Source organism: Phocoena sinus, chromosome 14 (assembly GCF_008692025.1).
Source record: "Phocoena sinus isolate mPhoSin1 chromosome 14, mPhoSin1.pri, whole genome shotgun sequence".
NCBI lineage: Eukaryota > Metazoa > Chordata > Mammalia > Artiodactyla > Phocoenidae > Phocoena > Phocoena sinus.
The window spans coordinates 27,169,780-27,191,772 of NC_045776.1; the positions used below are offsets into that span (position 1 = coordinate 27,169,780).

Genomic DNA, 21,993 nt, shown 5'->3' on the forward strand with positions numbered 1-21,993 from the left:
GCTTGGTGGGCACAGAGCTCTCCCACCTTGAAAAATGTGTTGATGTTAGGGAGGATCAGAGAATGTGATTGTTGGAAGGAAATTTAGCAAGCATCCAATCCAGCCTCTTTGTGTGCAGCTGAGGAAACTGAGGCCCAGAGAGAAGGAGGCAGGTTCTAGAGCTGCCCACTTTGTCAGTCAAGAGCCAAGACGGAAGCCAGACACCAGCTCCCATTCCCTCCGGCCTCCCCACCAGCCCACCACCTGCTGGCCTTGCAAGCCAGCCTGGGAGAGAACAAAGGACTGAGACTAAGTGGGGAGTGACCTTTCCTGGACCACCCTGCCTACCTCTGGGTCAAAGCAGGGTAAGGAGAGTTCCCAACTTCCTGGGGCTGCTAGTAACTAGCTCTCTCCAAAATCCTGACAAGTACTTTCCCACTCATGGGCTCTCCAGCCGTTGGCCCAGGAGACACTGTACACACACTGCAACCACTGAATGGGACAGTATAATGCTCGTGCCATTAACCTCGGATCAGACTAGCCACCCTTTGTGCACTATTGCCTTAGCTCCTCAACTGGACTGTAAGCTCCTGGAGGCCAGGGATGTCGTCTCCCTGGCTGTTGTCTCCTCCAGAACCTGCACTGGCAGGTACTCGGTACGGATGGTCTTGGGCTGAGTGAGATCCTTGAGTAACCCTCCTTCCAGAAGCCATGACCCCCACTCTCTGCCTGCAGGTGTCCAGAGCAGCCATCCCTCCACCTGACAGCTCCACATGTGCTAGAATGTTCTACCTCAAGCCAAAATCTGCCTCCCCATCATTTTTACCCATTGGTCCTGGTTTTACCCTTTATAAGCAAAAATGCAGACTCAAATTTTCTTAACCTTATGGAATTTCTTCATATATGTGATAAGTATCCTTTTCCCCTTAGTCTTCTCTTACTGATATAAAGGCATTGAGGCTGGGGCAAGGGGTGAGGGGAGGCTTTGAGGGCAGTGCAAATGCGAGAGAGAAGGAGTGAGCAGGAGAGGCAAAGGAAGAGAGCAGAATTCTAGCTGAGCTGGTGTTTTCCACAGATGGACAAAGAAAGTTGGGTTGGGGTTGGAATTTGGTGGACTTCCACATCTCCATTCTCTTGTCCTCCCATCTCTCTGCTCCCTTTGAGATTCAGAAAAATTATGGAGTTGTTCAGAAAAACACACTGTATGGTGTCACTTGGAACTTCCAGGTCTTGTCTCCCACCACCCCCATCCCTAAACCCCAAGGAGGTTCCCAGGAGAGAGCACAGAATGCGTTGGGCAGAGAGTGTTAATCCTCACAACATCTAGGTGAGGTAGAAGAGGTGGAAATGGGGATGCACTGTTGTTTCTCCCCACTGTAAGGAGAAGGAAACTGAGGCACAGAGAAAGAAAGGGACTTGCCCAAGGTTATCAAAGAGTCAGAGAAAGAGCCAGAGGCTAGGAACACAGGGCCTCCCAAACCCAGCCAAGGTGGTCTCTGGGCCAGGGCCATCTCTGAGGGACTTCATCAGGATCTGAGACATTCCAAAGGAAGCTCAAGGTCCTCCTCGAGGTCCACGGTGTTTGACCTCAGCCCTTGCGTGCTAGCTGAGAGCACTTTGGCCAAGACCAGGTGTCCATCACCTATGCTACTTTATCTTTAGCATCTGGTTAATTTTTTGCATTAGAGAGGCAGTGGCCAAATTGCCTCTTTGTGACAGGGCATAAGCACAGCCAAAAGGAAGAAGCTGGCGTGAGCAGGGGTATCCTGGCTCCGAGGAACCTGGGGCAGCTCTGGCTGAAAGCTGACGCCTCCTGGTTCAGTGTGGAACTGGGGGGAGGGGGCGATGGTTGGAGCTAAGTAGATGGGCTCTGGAAGTGGGGAGCCCTCCTTCAATACAGACCTCTCCCCTTCGCCTACGCAAATGCTGCCTTCCCAACCCCGGCTGAGCCCCTCAGAGGCCCATCTAAGTCCCCATCTGCTCCTTTTCCAGTCCTCCTCTTTCCTGGACGCCCCTCCACGCTCCGTGCACTGTAAACATGAGAAAAACAAAAGCCAAGAGAAAACAGAAACAAAACGAGAACCCCTCCCGCCTCCCAACCTGGTGAAAGAAAATCATCCTTTTTCACCGTAAACAGGATTTGGCTTTTTTCTTCACCTTTGATTCCTTTTTCCTTTTCTCTCGTAAAGACGGGAAGATTCGGGCTGTCGTTGGTTGGTTCAGTCAGGCACCAAAACAAGAAACTCAATGAGAACTATTTGGTGCGGATTCGGTAACAGCGACATGTCCACCACAGATGACTAGAGCACCACACACAACATTTTTCTTAAGCTAACATGCTCTGGCTGCCATCCACAGAATTAGCTAGAGACCCCTACATGGTTTCTACGTGGTCAAGAGGTATATATACAATCCTTCAAAGGACAGGATTGAGGGGCCGGGCTATCAGCTAGGACCTGCAGGATCACATCTAGATTCTCAGCAGCATGGGCCCCCCCTTCCCACCCCTGCTCCGGGCACTGCCAGCTCCCTCCCTCCCGCAAAGCAGGTGGATGGACATGGACGGACGGAGGGGGCAGTCACCACTCTGGACAGGTGGGCCTCCCCCACCCCCTCCTTTCCTCAGACACGGATACCACCAACTCCTCTTTCCACAAAATGTGCTTGCAGGCTTTTCCTCTACATCAAATGGCTCAGAAGGCAAAGTTTGGCTGCAAGGGCTATGGCCGTGGGGGGACCTGGTGAAGGAAAATGGGGTGTCCACTGGCTAATTCCTCCCTCAGCTGTCAGCTCCCAGTTGTGTCTCAATGTCCACTCGGCAGATGGGGCATTTCTTGCTCATGGCGAGCCACTGGTCCACACACAGTTGGTGAAAGAGATGCATACAGGGTAGGCGCCTGGAAGAGAGGAGGGTAAGTCGGAGGAATGGTCAAGGAGAAGGGCCCCGGGATGTGCCAGGAGCCAAGGGACACTGACTCTACTCGGGGAATGAGGAGACTCACACCCAGGACCACTGGGGGCCTGGCCAAAGAAGGTTTTGGGGGCTCTGCCACAGAGTAAGGCTGTGGCTAGGATGGGAATTCATGACAGGAGGGAAAGCCCCAAGGCCCTCCTCCTCCTGGCCCTCCAGATCAACCTGAAATGAAGCCAGGGCTTTGTGTGAGATCCATTCAGGCCAAATGTCTCTCTGTTCTCCTAGCTTTGTGTCTGGGAGTCCACACCATGGGCACCACACATCTAGAACATTCCACACCCCACCTTCCTAGGACAACCACAGAGCACACTGTGCACACTTGGCACGTTCACACACGTGCACAGGCAAACAAGCACCCCTGACACACGGTGCAGGACTGATCACCAATCCCCATGAAGGAAGAGGGGGGACTCAAAAGGCGGGGCTCCTACCTCACATCTTCTCCATCTTCCAGCAGAGACAGACAGATCGTGCATTTCTCATCTGTGTCTGACTCCTCCCCCTCTTCCTTCTTGCCCTTGCCATCCTGGGGTCTTCGCTGTGTGAAGCAGAGGAAGAGCACCAACTCACCTGGAGGCCCCTGTCTTTCATCCACAGCTGCCCCCTCCCTTTCAGCCTCCTTTCCCTGTGAGTCAGTCACTTTTTTTTTTTTGCGGTACACGGACCTCTCACTGTTGTGGCCTCTCCCGTTGCGGAGCACAGGCTCCGGACGCGCAGGCTCAGCAGCCATGGCTCACGGGCCCAGCCGCTCCGCGGCATGTGGGATCTTCCCGGACCGGGGCACGAACCCGCATCCCCTGCATCGGCAGGCGGACTCTCAACCACTGCGCCACCAGGGAAGCCTGAGTCAGTCACTTTTTAAGTTCTGAAGTAACACCCAGACTTCTGTGCGCTTCCCAGACCCTTCTCCCCGCCTCCTCCCCATGCCCCCTCCTTGCTTCAGGATACAGAGTGCAGGAGTGGAGCAGCGGAAGAGGCCAAGCAGTTTTTGTTGTTCCAGGCAACTTATGTCCCAGGTCTAAACTTTATACTGTCCTAGAGGCGTAGAGTTTAGAAAGGAATTGAGTACCTAATGAACCAATCTTTGGAAAACTATGGCTTGTGCATAAACAGCTTCCTCTTTTCTAGTCCCCTCATGCTGTCCACTCCTCCTTACATCCTTTCCAACCTATATCCTTGCCTCCAGACTTCTCCCTCCACTTTCAGGTTCAGCATGCTTCATCTATCCATCCATCCATCCTTCCATCCATTCACTCTTTTTTCTCTTCCTCCCTCCCTCCCTCCCTCCCTTCCTTCCTTCCTTCCTTCCTCTCTTTCTCTCAACTAATGTCTATTCACTTTTTCTTTCATTACTAGACGAAGGCAGATTTCCTCAACTGGGCATTACCTCCTATAATTTTTACCACACTTATTCTATGTTGTTTGATCTCTCTGCCTGTCCAGAAATTTCCTTTAAAATAGGCACTAGTTCCACTGTACACCGGAAACTAACACAACATTGTAAATCAACTATACTTCAATTTTTTAAAAAAGGTATTAAGTTTTTAAAAAGGTAAGCACTAGTTCTAATATCATGTTAGACATCATGCAAGCACTCAGTTTATACTTGTTGACTTTAATTGTCCTGTTTTAAATTCTTTGCTAATTATTTGAAGATAGTTAACTACTATGTAGAAAGTTCCAAGCTCTTGGATGGTGTGGACCACGGCTCACCCTTCTTTAGATACTGCCGCACACTTGGTCAAGTACAAGGCACATCACTGGTGCTTAAAAAAATATTCTGGGGAGGAAGGAATCTAATCAGTGAATGGAATCGGCCCACTTTCTTGTTCCCATCTCCATGCTATGCAGTGAAACATTCTGATAATACCCACGGGAAGAAAACTAAACCTTTTCCCCCCTCTCCAGGGATAAGCAGACTTAAAGGTCATCTTGCCAAGAGAAATCTGAAGAGTCACAAGATAAAGATCACCCAGAGAGTGACTATGACCTTCGGGCCAGGCCTAAATGCCAGGTCTCCCCAGTCTGGTCCCTGGTCCTCAGCTCCGGAGTCTGAAGTAGTCTGGGGAATTGTGTAACCTTATTAGAACATACAAGAAAATCTATACCTTCTGCTCTCAGCCTCCCTGTGCCCTATACACCCTACTGCAATAAGTTTACCCTTAACCAGAAAGTCAGAATTACATCCGTAGTCCCATATAATTGTCATGGGTTTGGAGTATGAATGGAGTCGTGATGACCTGCCTGCCTAAGAACCCAGCTGTGTTTGCTGGTGGAGTGACCTTTTAGTTGGCCCTTTGAGAAAAGGGAATTCCATAAAAAATACCATTGAGACTATTTTCTATTGTTTTTTCCCATCATTATTCAGGATTTCCTTTTTATAGTTAACAATTTTAACTTAATAGTCCTACCTTGTTTTACTATAGCTAATCTATATTTCTTTAAACTATATTGTCTCTTTTCAAATCTTATCCTATTTCTTCCTTTGTATTTTTAATCTTTTAGGTCTTCCAGTTTTTGTCTTCTCTTTTCATTATCTATGTAACTTTTATTTTAACTGTAAGTTTCTTCAGCATTTTTAATTTAATATGTATTTTAAAGGTTCCCACACAGAACCTTATGTGGGAACTGCCCCTTTTGCCCTTACCTTCTCATTTTCATTAACATTCTGTTTTCACTTTGATGATATTGACATTAATTTTGTATGTAATTTTCATATCTTTTCCTAATTCTTGTTTTTTTATATTTTCTTTTTGACTATATTTTTATTTATTCTTATCATATCATTGCTATTTTAAAATATCCTTTTTTGTTTTGTATTATTTTACTCTCAGTTTAAATTTTTTAATTTTTTTTTATATTTTGGGGGATCTTAAATGCTATCATTTTGCATTTTTAATTCTTCTTATTCCTGTTTTTATAATATTTTATTCCCCTAAGTCTCCTTTTATTCCCATAATTTTTTTAGCTCAACTCTTTATGTCATTGGTTCAGTCCATTTTCCCTTTTCATTCTTAGCATTAGTTCTTTTCCTTATCTCCTCTCTGCCTGTTGAAGTAATGACAGCTGAAGTGTGCATCTCTGGCAGGAGTGAGCCCACCCTGGTCAGGAAGGTAGAAGTTGTTCCCGGGCTCCTGAACGTACCTCACTCCCTTCCACATCCTTCTCCAGAAGCTTCAAGCTCTCCCTCCAGAGAATGATCATTTTCTCCATGCAGATGACACATTTAATTACTGAAATACTGTTGTTTCCTCTATTAACATACTATCCATGACTGACACATAATAGATGTGTCAGTAAATGTTGATTGGAATCACTGATGGGTAAATCCAGTGCCTCCATGAGGAGCATAGACCAAGGTTCATGGTCTTTGACATTGACACCATGGGTACCTGGGCAAGCCTAGAATCAAGGTGAGAGCAGCTCCCTACTTCTGAACAGTCACCAGGTACTGGGCACCATGCTAAGCTGTGTATACGCACTGTCCCACTGAATCCCCAGAGTCCCCCTATGGCAGCTACTAACATATCTTTCCCATTTTGCATGAAAAAGGGCAAGGGAAGGGCCAGAAAAGCCAAGTAAGCTGTCCGGAGTTACACAGCTATAAGTGGTGGTTAGGGACTGAGTGTTTGTCCCCCTCCCCCCAAATTCATATGTTGAAGCCCTAACCACCCCTCCCCCAAATTCACATGTTGAAGCCCTAACCACCCCTCCCAATGTGATGGAGATGGGGTCTCTGGGGGGTAATTAGGTCTAGGTGAGGTCATGAAGGTAGGTCCCCCAAGATGGGATTGGTGCCCTTATAAGAATGGAAAAAGACACCAGAGCTTCCTCTCTGCCATGTGAGGACACAGCAAGAAGTCAGCCGTCTGCCAGCCTGGAAGAGAGCCCTCACTAAGAACCAAATCTGCCAGTGCCTTGGTCTTGGACTTCCCAGCCTCCAAAACTGTCAGAAATAAATGTCTGTTGTTTAAGCCACCAAGTAGAAGGCATTTTGTTATAGCAGCCCAAAGACAGTAGTAAAACTGAAATTCAAAACTGGCCCTGTTTCCAACACCTAGTGCTCACAGCCACTGCAGCCTGTGGCCTTCTGAGGGGGTGAAGATGGGCTCTGGCTTGACCACCATGAGCATTTTCCTGCTCCAAGTTTCTCAGTGCTTCTCAAGCTTTTAATTCCTAAATTTTAAAAAGTATTGGGCTTCCCTGGTGGCGCAGTGGTTGAGAGTCCGCCTGCCAATGCAGGGGACACGGGTTCGTGCCCCGGTCCGGGAAGATCCCACATGCCGCGGAGCGGTGGGGCCCGTGAGCCATGGCCGCTGAGCCTGCGCGTCTGGAGCCTGTGCTCTGCAACGGGAGAGGCCACAACAGTGAGAGGCCCGCGTACCGCAAAAAAAAAAAAAAAAAAGTATTTATTTACCTGTTTTCATGGCAGACTTTATTTCATAGAGCAGTGTTAGTTTATTTGAAGACTCAGCAGAAAATACAGTGTGTTCCCTCCCTTCCCCTCTCAAAACTCACAGTTTGCCCTATTAATATCTTGCACTAGTGTGGTACATTTGTTACAACTGATGCACCAAGAGTGATACATCATTATTAATAAAGTCCATTAATCGACATTAGCGTTCTAAGGGTTTAACAAATGCATAATGTCATGTCATGTCCACCATTACAGTAGCATAAAAAATAGTTTCACTGCCCTAAAAGTCCCCTATCATCCACCTATTCATTTGCCTATCCCTCTCCTAAAGCCCCTGGCAACAATGGATCTTTTTACTGTCTACTCTTACCTTTTCTAGAATGCTGTGTATTTGGAATCATACAGTATGCAGCCTTTTCAAGTCAGCTTCTTTCACTTACTAATATGCATATTTTCTGCATCACATCTATTCATGGCTTAATAGCTTATTTTTTTAAATCATAGAATAATATTCCATTGTATGGATCTACCAAAGTTTACTTACCCATTTACTTATTGAAAGACAGATTGGTTACTTCCAAATTTCTTATTTGAATTTTTTTTTAAAATTTAACTCCAATTCCTGGACTCCAGTCCTACTCCAGAGTCTTCCTGGAGAGTCTTCCTCCACAGGCTTAGGGTAGAGCCTGTGAATCTGTGGCTTTAAAAGCACCCCACGCAAACCTGATGCTCACCGAGGACCGGAAACCTACGCTCTGAAGCCTTAGCCGCCTGTTTGTCCACATGTGAGACTGGACTTGGAATCTTTTCTAAGGTAAATCTTAGCCTGCAGTGCAGGTGCTCCCTTGGCCCTCCTCATTCAGATACAAACATTCATCTCTCTGTACACCCACTCACGAGTCCACATGCACACACACATACCCAGCTCCCTTCCTGGTCACACCTGGCAGAAGCGAGGGAGAAGACCCTGGGAAGGTAGCAGAGCTTCAGAGCATCTAGCCAGAGCAAAAGCTTCTAGAGTTCAGACTGTGCCCCTTGGTGGAAAGCTGGGCCAGGGTCAACTATATCGTACCCACCCCAACCCCAACTATGCAGGCTGACCTGCTGGTTGGCTCACCTTCTTGTACTTGTGGGGGAAGGTGAACCTCTCAATGGTGTTCTGTACAGCTCCCCGAGTCACATTTCCTAACCTGTCCTCGAGCTGCAGCAGCTCCTACAAAGAGAGAACATGTGGATGTGTGCATTCTGCACGTGCAAACACACGCATGCACTCATGATAAGGAGGAGGGGCACTGAGAGACCTGCAGAGCATTCACGTCGATGGGAAGAATTGTCGAGTGCTCAAAGACTGCGAGATCTCTACTCACTCTCTTTTTCTCTCTCCTACTCTCAACCCTGAGGCTATGCCTACCACCCATGCCCTCCCCACCCGCAGGGGAGGGAGAGGGGGCAGTGGCATCTCCACCAAGCCAGAGGGAGCCAGGCTGACTGGAGAGTCCCCAGACAGAGGGGCGGGGCGTACCTCATAGCTGTCCCGCACAGCGGATGTGTGTCTGCTGGCATTCAGTCCCTGGAGAGCAAGGAAGTGAAGCTGAGGGTAAGGGTAGTTTCGGATTTCATGGACGACCTGTTGGGGAGAAAACGCCTCAGACAGGATTCCAGGCTCCAAGAGCCCAGATTCTGACTCCCCCTCCCGTAGCCAATCAGCGCACCCCTGAGATGCTGCGGTGTTCGGAAGCGCTATCTTTCCTCCTCCTGTGTCCCCCTGTCCTCATCAAGAACCAAGCCTGGGCTGAACCAGCCCCAGAAAGAATAACAAAATCAGTAAAGTAACAACTAACCTGACTGGGCATTTATTTCATGGCAGGCACTGTTAAGCCCTTCAAACGATTAATTGAATCATCTCACCTGACCTGTAACCTGGGTGCAATTACTATTCCCATTTTGCTGATAGGGTAAGTGAGACACAAGCGGATGAAGTAAGTGACAGAACCATGGTTTCAAACCCAGGCAGTCGGATGGCAAAGTTCACTCCCTTCCCCTCTGCTCTGTACTGCCCAGAACAGGGTGGGGCAAGTGAGGGCACAAAATTTAAGGAGGTACCGAATGACTCAGTAACCAAGATAAATAATACTTTAATGTAGTATTTTAAAATCAAAATTAATGCAAAGAATCCATAATGAACAAACTATCAAAATTTTAAATCAGAACAGGATCTGATCCTTTCCTTGCACGGCCCTGCCTCACTCACCTCACCCTGACCCTCACCCTGTCTCCAGCTGTGAGTCAGAGCTCCTCAGCTCACTCCTGCACGATCCTGGACTTAATCTTTCTATGCCTCAGTTTGCCAATCTGTAAAACAGGGATAAAACCTTTCGTGTGGTGTTTTTGCGAGGCTAGTGATTAGAACGGTGCCTGGTATGCAAGTGCTCAATAACCACTTTTATTCTTAGGAGATGGTGCTTCATAAGGCGAACCTTGGAACTTCCGAGCTGACAAGGCTTCTGGGATTATTCATCCAAGCCTCTCATTTTACACACGAGGAGACTGAGGTGCCGAGTGGTTAAAGGGCAAAGGCAAGGGCTGGAAGGGCCGAATTATGCTCTAGGGCAGCAGCATGAAGAAGCTGTCTGGAAATAAGGTTTTCAATCGGCCTTTCGCTGCTTTAGTGGACTATCTTCACCTTCATTCCACACAGCTCAGGATGCCAGGTATGCAAAGGCCCCAAACCCCACCACAGTCGCCACACCCTGCAGCGCTGAAGACCGGCCCTCTGCACAAGGCAGCACCAGATCAGCAGGCAGCCCCAGGGGCCACTTCTGGGGTCTCCTGTGTTCCCCACACCAGGCATCTTCATCCCATTTCACGGATAAGTAAAACCAAAGCTCCGGGAGAAGCTGACCCAATAAATTAACTAAATGAGGTCACATGGGGTCCAGGGACTACGCTGCTTGCTCTTAGCCCTGAGCCTTCCCCCCATCCTCCCTCACTCTACCCCCCACCCCCCCAAGACCGGGGCCTGCCACAGGGCCCCTTGCCCCACCCCCAGTGCCCCACCTCCTTTCAGCAGTGCTGGCTTCTGGTCCAGCAGCTTTGCTTTCTTTCCCTTTCAAGCCCAGTTGGGAATAGGAGCTGGGAGGGGAGGGGAGCGGCTGACCTGCCTGTGCTCAGGACACAGCCGGGCAGGACACGAGGGAGCCACAGGCCTCAGCCCACCATTGGCACCAACAGGCAGCAAGGGAGTCAGTTTCCTGGCAGAGCCTCTCACTCACCATCTGCGTGGAGGAGGAGTTTCGGGGAAAGTGGTGCATTCGAGGAGTCGCTAGGTAATGCTGATAATGCTGAGGCATGGGCCGCACCTGGAACTGAGCGGGACTCAAGCCGGTGTCCACACTGAGATCCCTGCAGGGACACAGCCACGGTGAAGCACAGGTGATCCGGCCATCGGGTTGCAGAAGGGACCTCAGACATCAAGCCCGTCGAGTAGAATCAGAGTCACAAAGTGCCGGAGCTGCAAGGGGTTCAGTCTCGCCCAGCCCCGCCCCTCTCTTTACGGCGAAGGGGAACGATACTCGGAGAAGCCCCGCCCCTCTCTTTACGGCGAAGGGAGCCGAGACTCGGAGAAGGAAGGGCTCTGCTAGATCGAAGGGGCCGGTATAGTCTGGGCCTCATACTACTTGAGACTAGTGCACCAAAGCCCGTCCCTGAGAGAAATGCTGAAAGAGGAATCCAAATAAGCCGGTCACGGATACAGAGCAAAGGAAAGACAGCTCCAGATAGAGTGGAGGGGGGCAGAGGCCATACTTTAACCACTTTGAGAAAATAATAGGAGAGGGACCTGCAGCTGTGAGGCAGGAAAGCTCTCCTGGACCACTGCCCCTGCTCCTCACCATACAGGAAACTCATTTCTCTTAAAAATCAATCAACTGGGCTTCCCTGGTGGTGCAGCGGTTGAGAGTCCGCCTGCCGATGCAGGGGACACGGGTTCGTGCCCCGGTCTGGGAAGATCCCACATGTCGCGGAGCAGCTGGGCCCGTGAGCCATGGCTGCTGAGCCTGCGCGTCCGGAGCCTGTGCTCCGCAGCGGGAGAGGCCACAACAGTGAGAGGCCCGCGTACCGCAAAAAAAAAAAAAAAAAATCAATCAACTGAAAAGAGTCCAGTGTTCCTTGGAAAATGGCTAAGTTCTGGTCTGAGACAGAAAAAAAAAAACTGTGCACCATGAGATTGAAACATCTTGTCATAACTAAAAGCAAGGAAGTTATCAAGGTCAAGTCAAAAGGATTCGGGAACCATCCTGGAGAGGCTCCCACTGGCAGAATTTGGGCATTTTGTATCAATGAGTGTAACCGCAATAGACTGAAATACATCAAATAGGTTCAAATCCATGAGAATGAAATGATGCTAAAGAAAACTGATCGCCTTTGAAAGATGCTAGGGAACCAATGCTTCATTTTGAAAACTAATAAATAAAGGGGAAGGGACTTCCCTGGTGGCGCAGTGGTTGAGAGTCCGCCTGCCGATGCAGGGGACACGGGTTCGTGCCCCGGTCTGGGAGGATGCTGTGGAGCGGCTGGACCCGTGAGCCATGGCCGCTGAGCCTGCGCGTCCGGAGCCTGTGCTCCGCAAAGGGAGAGGCAACAATAGTGAGAGGCCCGCGCACCGCAAAAAAAATAATAAAAAATAAAGGGGAAGAACCAAACATTTATCCTGCCTTTCCTCTGTTAACTGTACTTCAGGGCAACCAAATCAAGGATGAAGGAAAATTGCTCTTTATGAAAGTTTTCTAGCTAATAAATGAATAAGGAATGATTGAATTATTTGTCACCTTCTTTCATCCCCTAAAGAAATAAAGGATCTGGGCAAAGATTATCAATTGCTACTAACATCACACAGGAGAGTCAACCAGCTATCTGCTGGAAGAACACAGCACCTCATATGAAGTGTTTTTTGCCAGAAAATGCAAGTTGAAGCTGAATCTGCTCAAGTCGCAACCTGGGTGCCAGTGTATAGTGAGTTTAGCAAACCAAGGGGCGTCTGAGGTGACACCTCCAGAGCATAACCAGCAAAATCCAGATGAGGGGAAACTACAGGAAAAAAAGCCTGATTCAACAAATACTTTTTGTGTGTGTGTGTGTGTGTGTGTGTGTTACGCGGGCCTCTCACTGTTGCTGCCTCTCCCGTTGCTCCGGACGCGCAGGCTCAGCAGCCATGGCTCACGGGCCCAGCTGCTCTGCGGCAAGTGGGATCTTCCCAGACCGGGGCACGAACCCGTGTCCCCTGCATCGGCAGGCAGACTCTCAACCACTGCGCCACCAGGGAAGCCCTACCTTTTTTTTTAATATGAGGAGCATTAAAGGAATTTCTGCTTCCAGCTGTGATGTCTATACAGTATGACATATATATATATATTCCTACATTTCCTCTATATATTAGCCCACATCCCTGGAACAACTCCTGATGAGTCTGTCACTTGGGACATGAGGTAACTCTTGGAGCCAGTTGGAAGCAAACTTAGAAATTCTCTTAGTCCAGTCCCTCACTTTCGCAGGCCCAGCAGAGGCCTGAAGAAGGCCAGTGCCTTATCCATGGCCCCAGGCTAGCCAGTTAGGGGCTCCAGGGTTTCCGATCCTCACCTGGGCTCACCCCATGACCTGCCTCGGGGAAAGGAGTTCCCTGGGGCACCTCACGTGGCAGAAACTCTGACTCTTAGCACCTGCCCAGCAGTCCCAGGGAATCCAACAGATTCAAAGTAGCAGAGAGATGTTAAGGGAATTCTACCAAAAGCAAAGTCCCAAGGAACTGGGAACAGAATCCCTCCAATTCTAGGAATGCTGAGTGGAGAGGCAAAACACACCTCAGCCCTCAGATGAGAGAGGTGATCTGCCCAGGTTGGGCCTGAGTGGGCTCTGGGATCCCCTTTTATCATCTCATCAAAAATCCCTTCCCAAACCCAGGATCCTCGAACAGGGCTCCTTTGCTGAGGCCGAGCTGCTTGCAGGGGAAGGATGGTAGGAAGCTCTCACCCCTACCCCCCTCTCCCAGGTGCCCAGGCAGGGCTAGGGCTGTGTGGCCACACAGGCTGCCATCTACACTGGGGGCAGAGTCAGAACTGTGAACCCAGGACTGAGTCAAAGGAACACGATGTCTCCGGACACTGGAGCAGGGCTCAAGGTCAGGGTCAAGTTATCGGGCCCAGGCCAGAAAGGGGAGATTGGGGAGGATTTATCCTCCAAGGCCTGCTGCTCCCACACACTCCCAGGCCAGGATGCTCAGTGCGCACAGCTGCTTGGGTAGGGCTAGAATCTCCTAAAATAAGGGGGGGAGGGCCAGGCAGCCTCAGGCCTGGGGCTGGACAAGAGCTATTGGGGCATGCCAATTCCTGGAATGACTAGGGCAGAAATCAGTGGTTTCTGATGATTCTCTAAAGGAAAGGTGGGGTGCGCAGACACACTCCCCACCTCCTCCCTCCCAGGGATCCTTGCAGAGGGTGCGCGAAGCCCCTCCTACAATGCATTTCCTGTCATCTAATTTCCAGACCTCACATCTCCTGGCAGAAGAGGCCTCCCTGGAAAAGAGGGGTGGGATGAAAAGCCCCTCGTCACCACTTGGATGACCCTTGCTGGAGCAGAGCTAATTACAGGGAGGAGAAAGCACCTCCTACTTGGGAAGTGGGGACAGGACAGGCAGAAATGGCCCCGGGTGGACCCGGGGCGGGACTCAGCCCAGGGGCCTCCCAGCGTCCCCTGCTGGGGCACAGGCCAGCCTCTCAGGGCCCCCGCCTCTCTGTTTCTCCAGGCAAGCAGGGGTCAGGAATGCAGAGCGACAGAAATGAGCGAGGAGCACAGGAGCAAGTCGGCGGCCTAACCCGCACCGCACCTCCCACATCTCAGCAGCATCCGCCTCACCGCGTCTCCTATCCCCTCCCACTTGCCACGCTGGACCTTGTTCAGATCCCTCAGCCGTACACAAGGACCCCAGGTGCTCTGTGTGCTGAAGAGAATTAAACTGGATTGACTTGCCTGCTGAGGGACAGAATTTCATCCAAACAACAATTAAATCTTCCTAATTTGAATCTGCTAATTAGAAAAAGTCTGGGCTGAAGCTGGCCGTGGTGCAATCTATGTTTTAGGAGAGCGTTAAATCTAACAGAGAAAACCTGAGAACTACTAAGAGCTGGAGACACGGAACCTGTCAAATCAACCATTTCCTGCACCTAGAAGCACCTTTAGCGTCCAGTCAACCAGAACTACCCTTTTGAACCATTCCTGGGTGTCTGGTCCTAGGCTGCTTCCAAAGCAACCCTTGCCCACACCAGTTTGCCTGACTAAATGGCTAAGTAATGACACTAATGCACGTCTGTTTTTTAAATAGCCCATCTCTTTCCGTTGAGGTTTTTTGTTTGTTTTTACATTCTTTAAAACAGACACACACACACACACACACACTTTTTTACCTCAAAGTTGCAAAAAATTCCTGGATACTCTTCACTCAGATTCCCCAAGTGTTAAAATTTTACTACCTTACTGCATTTCTATTTCCTCCTCTCTCTCCACGTATACATCCATACATACGAACATACACACAGAGTTCTCCGTGGATTTTTTTCCCTAAACTATTTAAAAATAAGTTGAAGGCATGATGCTCTTTACCTCTAAATACTTTAGTGAACTACACATCTTTTTCAAGTGTTCAGGTGTTTAGATCCAGCCCTAGTTTAGGTCAGCCCTCCCCTGAGCTAGAACCTGTGAGTAGGGTGGGACCAAGTATCCAAAACAAAGCAATGATGCATCCCAGGGCAACAAAGTCCTCTGCCCTGAGTGCAGGAGACTGTGGGAAGACGTCACAGGGGCCCGCTGCCTACAAAGACACCACAACCAAGCCCTCAACCTCTCCCCAGCCAATCTCCCCAGTCCTTGCCTCCAACCCAGCTGGCTCTATCTCCATGACCCTGTTTTGCCTGGCTGGCGTGCCCTGGCACTTCTCTCTGGACTCCTCAAGGCCCACCCCCTCCAGGAAGCCTTCCCTGACCATGCTAGCTCCTGAGATTCTCCTTTCCGCCCCCCTCCCAGGGACCACTGGTTCACAGCACTCCCTGAGCTTGGGAGATGCTTTGCATTCCTGTCCCATCCTCCCCTGCAGTACCATGAACACTGAACCCAAGGCTGGGCACATGATGGCACCTAGCCACATCTGAGCTCATTGCTGGAACCAGGACCTTGGGGGGCCATCTGGCCCTGAGGGTGGACAGGGCAAAAGCTGGGGCTTGAAGACTAGGACTCCGGCATCATTGAAGTGAAGGAAACAGGAGCTCTATGGATCAGACAAGACCCTCCTCCCTCCCTCCCCCAGGGACCCCACTCACCAGTCAGTACCCTCAGCCAAATACCTGGGCTGAGGTGTCTGTAGTTGGTGGCCGAAGTCGAAGCTGGGGTGGAGGCGGTGAGGGTGGACAGACACTCGCTCCTGACTCCGCCTGCCCCGGAAGGGAAGGAGGAATCCAGGCGTCAGGGCTGCCCAGGGCCAGCCCAGCTCCCAGGAGTGCTCAGCAGCCCCAGCCCACAGCCTGCGTGTGGAGCAGCGGCCTTCAGCCCTCTTCCCAAACTCCAAGGAAGCTTCCTGGGCAGCAGCCAATAACTCAGAAATTCCCGCTGTCTCTGGCCTGCCACTATACTGAGCCTCTCCCTGGGTGTGACTACTGCAGGTCAGCTGTCTCACCCGGTCTCTCTAGCTTCTCTACTCCTTCTCCTACTGCTCCCCTCTGTCCTTGGTGGGATGTATTCAGGACACACAGACCGGCCCCCTGTAGGCTCTCCCACCTCTGTGCACCCCCTCTGCTCCCACCATGCTCTTCTCCTCTCCTCCACCCTCTCCACACTCTTCCCAGCTTTCATGGCCCAGGGCAAAGCCACCTCCTCCAGGAAGGCCTCCCTGAACACTCCAGATCATGGTGACCTCTCTTTCCTCTGACCTCCTACAGCACTCACCTTCTGTCGCAGGCACCCCAACCTCTACAGACATGGACGCTTGGGGCCTTAAAGATCATCAAGTCCAGAGGTGCTCAAAGTGTGCTCCAAGCAACCCTGGCAGTCCCTGAGACCCCTTCATGGGGTTTACGAGGTCAAAATGAATTTCATAATAATACTATCATGTTATTTGCTTTTTCACTCTCATTCTCTCACAAGTGAACAGTGGAATTTTCTAGAAACTACATGACATGTGATTCTGCCACATTTGAGTGCAGAAGAAGACTTGAGAACACAGCCATCTTCTATTAAGCCAGGCATGAAAAAGATTTGTAAATATGTATTTTTAAAAAGTCACTCTTTTCACTGATTTAGATGCAAAAAATACAGTTATTTTTTGAAAAACATATTATTGGTGTTAACATATACCTTTGTTATTGTTATTTTTAAATGAATTAATAAGTATTTTTAAATTTCTGTTTTAATTTCTAATAGGGTAAGTATCAATAGTCATAACCCACATAAACAGGAGCTTGCTGTAATCCTCAATAAGTTTTAAGAGTGTAAAAAGGGTCCTGAGACAAAAATGTTTGAGAACAACTTAACTTGTACAGCTCCTTCTCTTAACAATTGAGGCTCAGAGAGGTGAAGTGACTTGCCCAGGATCCCACAGCTACTTCAGCCCCACTTGATTAGTATTGTCTCATTTTACTCTGCACTTGTTTCATAGCTGGTCTCTCCAACCAGACGGTGGGCTCTCTGAGGGCAGGGCTGACCCAGCCCTGTCCTGAGGTATCCCTTAGGGACTGCCAATGTTAGAATCTGGTGACCATGAAGTTTGAGGGGATGTGAGGGGTCCCCTAGTCTAGTCTCCCACAGCGTTGAAAAGTCCACTGTGAGCATCCTAGCCTACCACTTACCCAGCTCCTGGCCAGTTACCTGGACGATATGACAGGGACACACACTAACAACAGAGGGAACCCGTATCAGGTTAAGGCAGCGCTCACTGCCCGAAACAAATGCCTCAAAGTGGAGCAAAAGCTGCCTCCTACGCAGAGACTCATTTGGTGACTGACTGCTGGCCAAGCCTGGCAGGGTAGAAGCCAGGGGTCCAGCGCTGGGCCCTGCCCCCGCCCCGCCCCGCCCAACCCCTGCCCAGGTAGCACACACACCTGGGGTGCGAGAGGAGCCTGCGGTGCTGAGCTTCCAGGAGCTGCTGCTGCAGGAGGTATTGCTGGTGCAGGGCCTGAGGTAGGAAGGAGGGACCTGTGACGTCCTGGAACTGCAGGGTGGGCAGCGGGGTCAGCGACTGATGCAGGGCGCCGCTGTGCTGGTGGGCCGGGGCCATGTGGGCGCTGAGGCCCGGCTGCGACTGCACCGGGTGGGCCAGGGGGAAGTCGGGAGCGAGCTGCTGCGGCTGGGGGGGGCCCAGATGGAAGTGGCGGCAGGAGGTAGCGTGAGGATGCTGAGACCTTTGAAATGGGGCACCTGGAGAAGCAATGACAAAGACTCCATGAGGACCAGCCCTGCTCCCCTCTCCCACAGACCCCATCTCCCCCTACCCCCAACCTGCAGCTGGTGAAACTCAAGACCTTCATTAGAACACAACAGTGTCATCACTTTTGTATACAAATTGTCATCGGTGCTCTCTAGTAAAGTCTCTGTGCAGTATGTGTTGGAGAGTGGGGGGAGTATCTTGTTTAATAAATAGATAAGCACCTTCTTTTAAATTAGCACACTTGTTAAAGGAACTTTAAGGTCCCTGGAGGCAGTTTGGCTTTCTTAAATTTCTCCCATGCAACCTTATTGACCCTACTACCTTTTTAAATAGATGCCTAGAGAAAATTCAGTCCAGCCTAGTCAAGCTCTGAACTCTACTGAAGACTTGGCTAGCCAGGACCCAGCCGACAGGGAGCCCAAATTTCCAAAGAGAAAATAACCAGAAGTTGTTTTCCATGCAATTTTAAGAAAAATAAAAAATCTAATCCCACAAAGTTTTTAAGTAATAATGAAATAATTTGTTATTATATTATAATTTATTTAAAAGCAAAGATTTCCAGCAATAAGCTGGGCTCAACGCTGCATTTAATCTAGTCTCTACTACCTTCTAAATAACATTGACCTTGATGATGACAAAGCCTTACAAATTTTCCGTAAGCAAAGATCCAGCTCTCAGCGTTGGAGTCCTTTAACAAGGAAGGAGTGAACTTGGCACCTCAGGAAGCTTTACAGAGGCTTCCTGCTAAACATGACAGGTTCAACATATATCTGCTCCTTCCCAAACCCCACTGAAATGAGAGCAAAGGTATAAAGAGAAAATAAACAGACAAGGACAAGAGAGAACAGGAGAGGTGACATCAGCAGGCAACAAATGTCAACAGATTTTTGGAAGGTGGAAAGCAGATGGAGCAATTAGCAGAGCTGAGGAATTGGAAACCAAGCACCTAATGAAGGCGCAGTCAACGAGAAGCGGACAGATCTTGCCACACATGCTGGAAGGGTCAGGACAACTCCTGTGGTGGCAGGAGAGATGGCGGCGCTGAGAACAGGGAGGCTGGTGGCCAGTCTCTATGAGGAGCAATTCTGCCCAGGGCATCTCCCCTCTCCCATGCAGGGCAGTGACTGCCACTCCCTCACCCTGGCATTTTGCAGGGAAACTGAGCCAGAAAGGCTCCAGTAGAGGAGTACAGGGGTGCAGCACCGTGCTCAAACGGGGGGCTTAAGCGAAAGTCTTATACGTGGAACTTTGGAAACCCCTGCTTCCTTCTGCCTCTTGGTTCAGACGGTGCTGCCACTCAGGTGCCCCTCCCCTGCATGCCCCACAGCCCCAGGTTGGAAACTGGCCCCAGAAATAGCTCTACAGTTCCTTCTGGTTGGGAGTACCCCGTAAAATGGTTGAGTCCCCAACTGGCGACTCCATAATAAAGCCCATAAGTTGAAAGGTCCATATCCATACACACACACACACAGATTCTGAAAGTTATTAGTGATCTACTCTTCAATATGAACAGACAGCCAAGGATGACCAGTCCCTTGAGGAATATTACAAAGTGAAAAGAGAGAAAGAATATACTAAATTAAAATAAAATAAGATAAAATAAACTCAGAGAAATAGAAGTAATGCAAGGATCCGAAAAAAATAAACTTCAAAACACTTGAATTAATATCCTCAGAAAAATGATGTCGGGTCCATGAGACAACAACAAGCTCCCTTAAAAGGAGCAATGAAAAAACAAGAGAGCTCTTGGAAATTAAAAATATAAGAGGTGAAATCTGAAATTCAGCAGAAGGGCTGGAAGATAACGCTGGGGAGATTTCCCAGGAAGCAGAACAAGAAAACAAGGAGTTGAGGAAAAAGATACCAGCGTTGAAGGATGCAGTCAGAAGATTCCGCAGTTTTCTAGTAAGAGAGAAAGAATGGAGAAAATTGTGGGAAAAAATTATTTAAAGTATTTCCCAGAACTGACGGTCAGCTTCTAGATAGAAAAGGGCCTCTGAGCGCCCAGCAAAATGGGGGGAGGGGGGAGAAGAACCACACACCAAGGCATCTCCCTGGGAAATGTCCAAGCAGTGGGGCAGAGAGATGATCCTGACACCTTCCAGAGAGAAAGCAAACTGGTCCCATTCGAAGGGTCTGGGAGCAGGATAGCACCAGATTTTTCAAGAGCAACACTGGAAACTTGAAAACAGTAGAGCAACTGCTCTCAAGGTGCCAAAGGGGTGTCGGGGGAAGATGTTCAATCTAGAATTCCGTGCCCAGCCAAACTATTAATCAAGCGTGAGAGTAGAATAACGCCATTTTCAACCATGGAGGGTCTCAAAATAATTAATCTTCTCACACCCTTTCTCAAAGAACTACTGATGCAAACCAAAAGAAAGAAGCAAAGAAATAGGGGGTGACACCTGGAAGAGGGGGCTTTCCCAAGCACATGGTTGTACAGGGCCTCCAGCAATCATTTCAAGGCAGGGAGGAGGGAGGGCGCTCTGAGGGGTAGCTGGGGGTGGATCAAAAATATAACATTACCATCAGATTTGGCCACGTGAAAATAGTATTTGAAGGAATTTTCCAATTTCGTAGAGCATTTGGTAAGAATTTGTAAAAATGTCACAGAAAGCAAGCAATTATTACCTCTAGGAAGAGAAAAAATTGTTCAGAAAGTGTAATTATTACATATTACTTGGTTCAGCAGTGAACAATATTTATATATTAATAACACAACAAGCATTAATAAACTATTTTAGAACAGAAAAGGACATTTCTTCCATAATAAGAAGAAAATAGACAATGTCAAAATTGAAAAATCAACAAAGAGCAGTAAAAGAATTTATTTAGAAATTACTTAGTAATTTATATATTTCAGGAAGTAAATACTCGAAGAAGAGTTGGAAATGTTGAGCTTCTAGTGGTGGGACTAGGGTGGGGAGGGCAAGGGGCAGACAATTGCTGTTTTACTAAATGTGTCTTATATTGGAGCTATCTGACTTTGTAAATGACATGCAGGCCATTGATAGATTTTTTTTAATCTTTTAAAAATAAATATTTGCAAAACAAAATGGAAATAAAATGCATTTCTGGCTCACTGCAAGTGAGCCAGAAAAGAATGATCTAGAACCTTAATTCCCACCAGCATTCTAGATCAGTAGGGCCTCCTCTGCCTGGTGAATTCTGGCTTCCATGAGTCCAGGGGCTGTAGCCTGAGCAAGCAGGCTCTGGATTCCCCCTTCTCCCTCACCACCATCTATCATACCATAAAAAAGGAGGAGAAGGTCCACGTCTACATGACGAAAGGAAGCAAGAAAAGAAAGGAGAGCTGTCGAAAGCTAACAAAGTGAAAGACAGGCATGACTGCAGAAGAAGGGAATGGGGTTTAACAAAAAAGGATATTGTAAAGACTCCAATCCAGCACTGTCTATTAAATTACAATGTGAGCCACATATGTAATTGTAAATTTTCTAGTAGCCACCTTTAAAGAAGTAAAAAGAGACAGGTGAATTTAATTTTAATAGTATATGTTATATAACTCAGTATATCCAAAATATTGTTTCAACATGTACTCAATATAAAAAAATTATCGAGATATTTTACATTGGGCTTTTTTTCATATTAAGTCTTCAAAATCCAGTGTACATCTGGCACTTACAACACACCTTAGTTCGGATAGCCACTTGTGGTTAGCGGCTTCCGTGTTGGACAATGCAGCTCCAAAAGAAAAAGACCAACTCCGTACATAGAGCAAAGAATCTTAGCCAAGTTTGCTAACTGGTCTGCCTTCAGAGGGGGAGTCCCCACTGTTTACTGGTGAGATGCACACCCCTTAGCCTGATCCTCAAGCTCCGTCCCCCTGATCCCCACCGCCCACGCCCTCCCCCACATCAGATCCCCAGACACTCCATGCACATTCCCACCCCGGGGCCATTGCTCATGCTGGTTGCTGCCTTCCCTGTCTTTAAAGGTCATCTCTCAGCAACTCAAAAAATGCCTCCCCTGCCTCCCAGCCCCCAGGGACGCCTTCCTCCTCTGCATTCCTGTAGAAGGCCCTGTCACTACCACTCATTTGGCACCTGACAGTAGCTACCTTGAGCTGCTTCTTCACACTCACCGCCCCCAGCTGGCTGAGCTTCCTGTCTTGCTGTTTCTGGATCCCCACGCACCTCTCTG

The 21,993-nt window shown here is 48.9% G+C and overlaps 1 protein-coding gene across 1 annotated transcript in view; it reads right to left on the minus strand.

Annotated features, from left to right (window-relative positions):
* Positions 1-2,131: 2,131 nt before the first annotated feature.
* Positions 2,132-21,993, minus strand: part of RNF165 (ring finger protein 165) — a 102,730-nt gene continuing 82,868 nt past the window's right edge. The window contains exons 2-8 of the mRNA XM_032603219.1: positions 17,507-17,822; positions 15,734-15,844; positions 10,643-10,772; positions 8,893-8,997; positions 8,488-8,583; positions 3,385-3,491; positions 2,132-2,876 (exon numbers count right to left, since the gene is read on the minus strand). Coding sequence (XP_032459110.1) covers positions 2,759-2,876; positions 3,385-3,491; positions 8,488-8,583; positions 8,893-8,997; positions 10,643-10,772; positions 15,734-15,844; positions 17,507-17,822 — 983 coding nt within the window. The 3' untranslated portion in view covers positions 2,132-2,758. The remainder of the gene's footprint in view (positions 2,877-3,384; positions 3,492-8,487; positions 8,584-8,892; positions 8,998-10,642; positions 10,773-15,733; positions 15,845-17,506; positions 17,823-21,993) is intronic.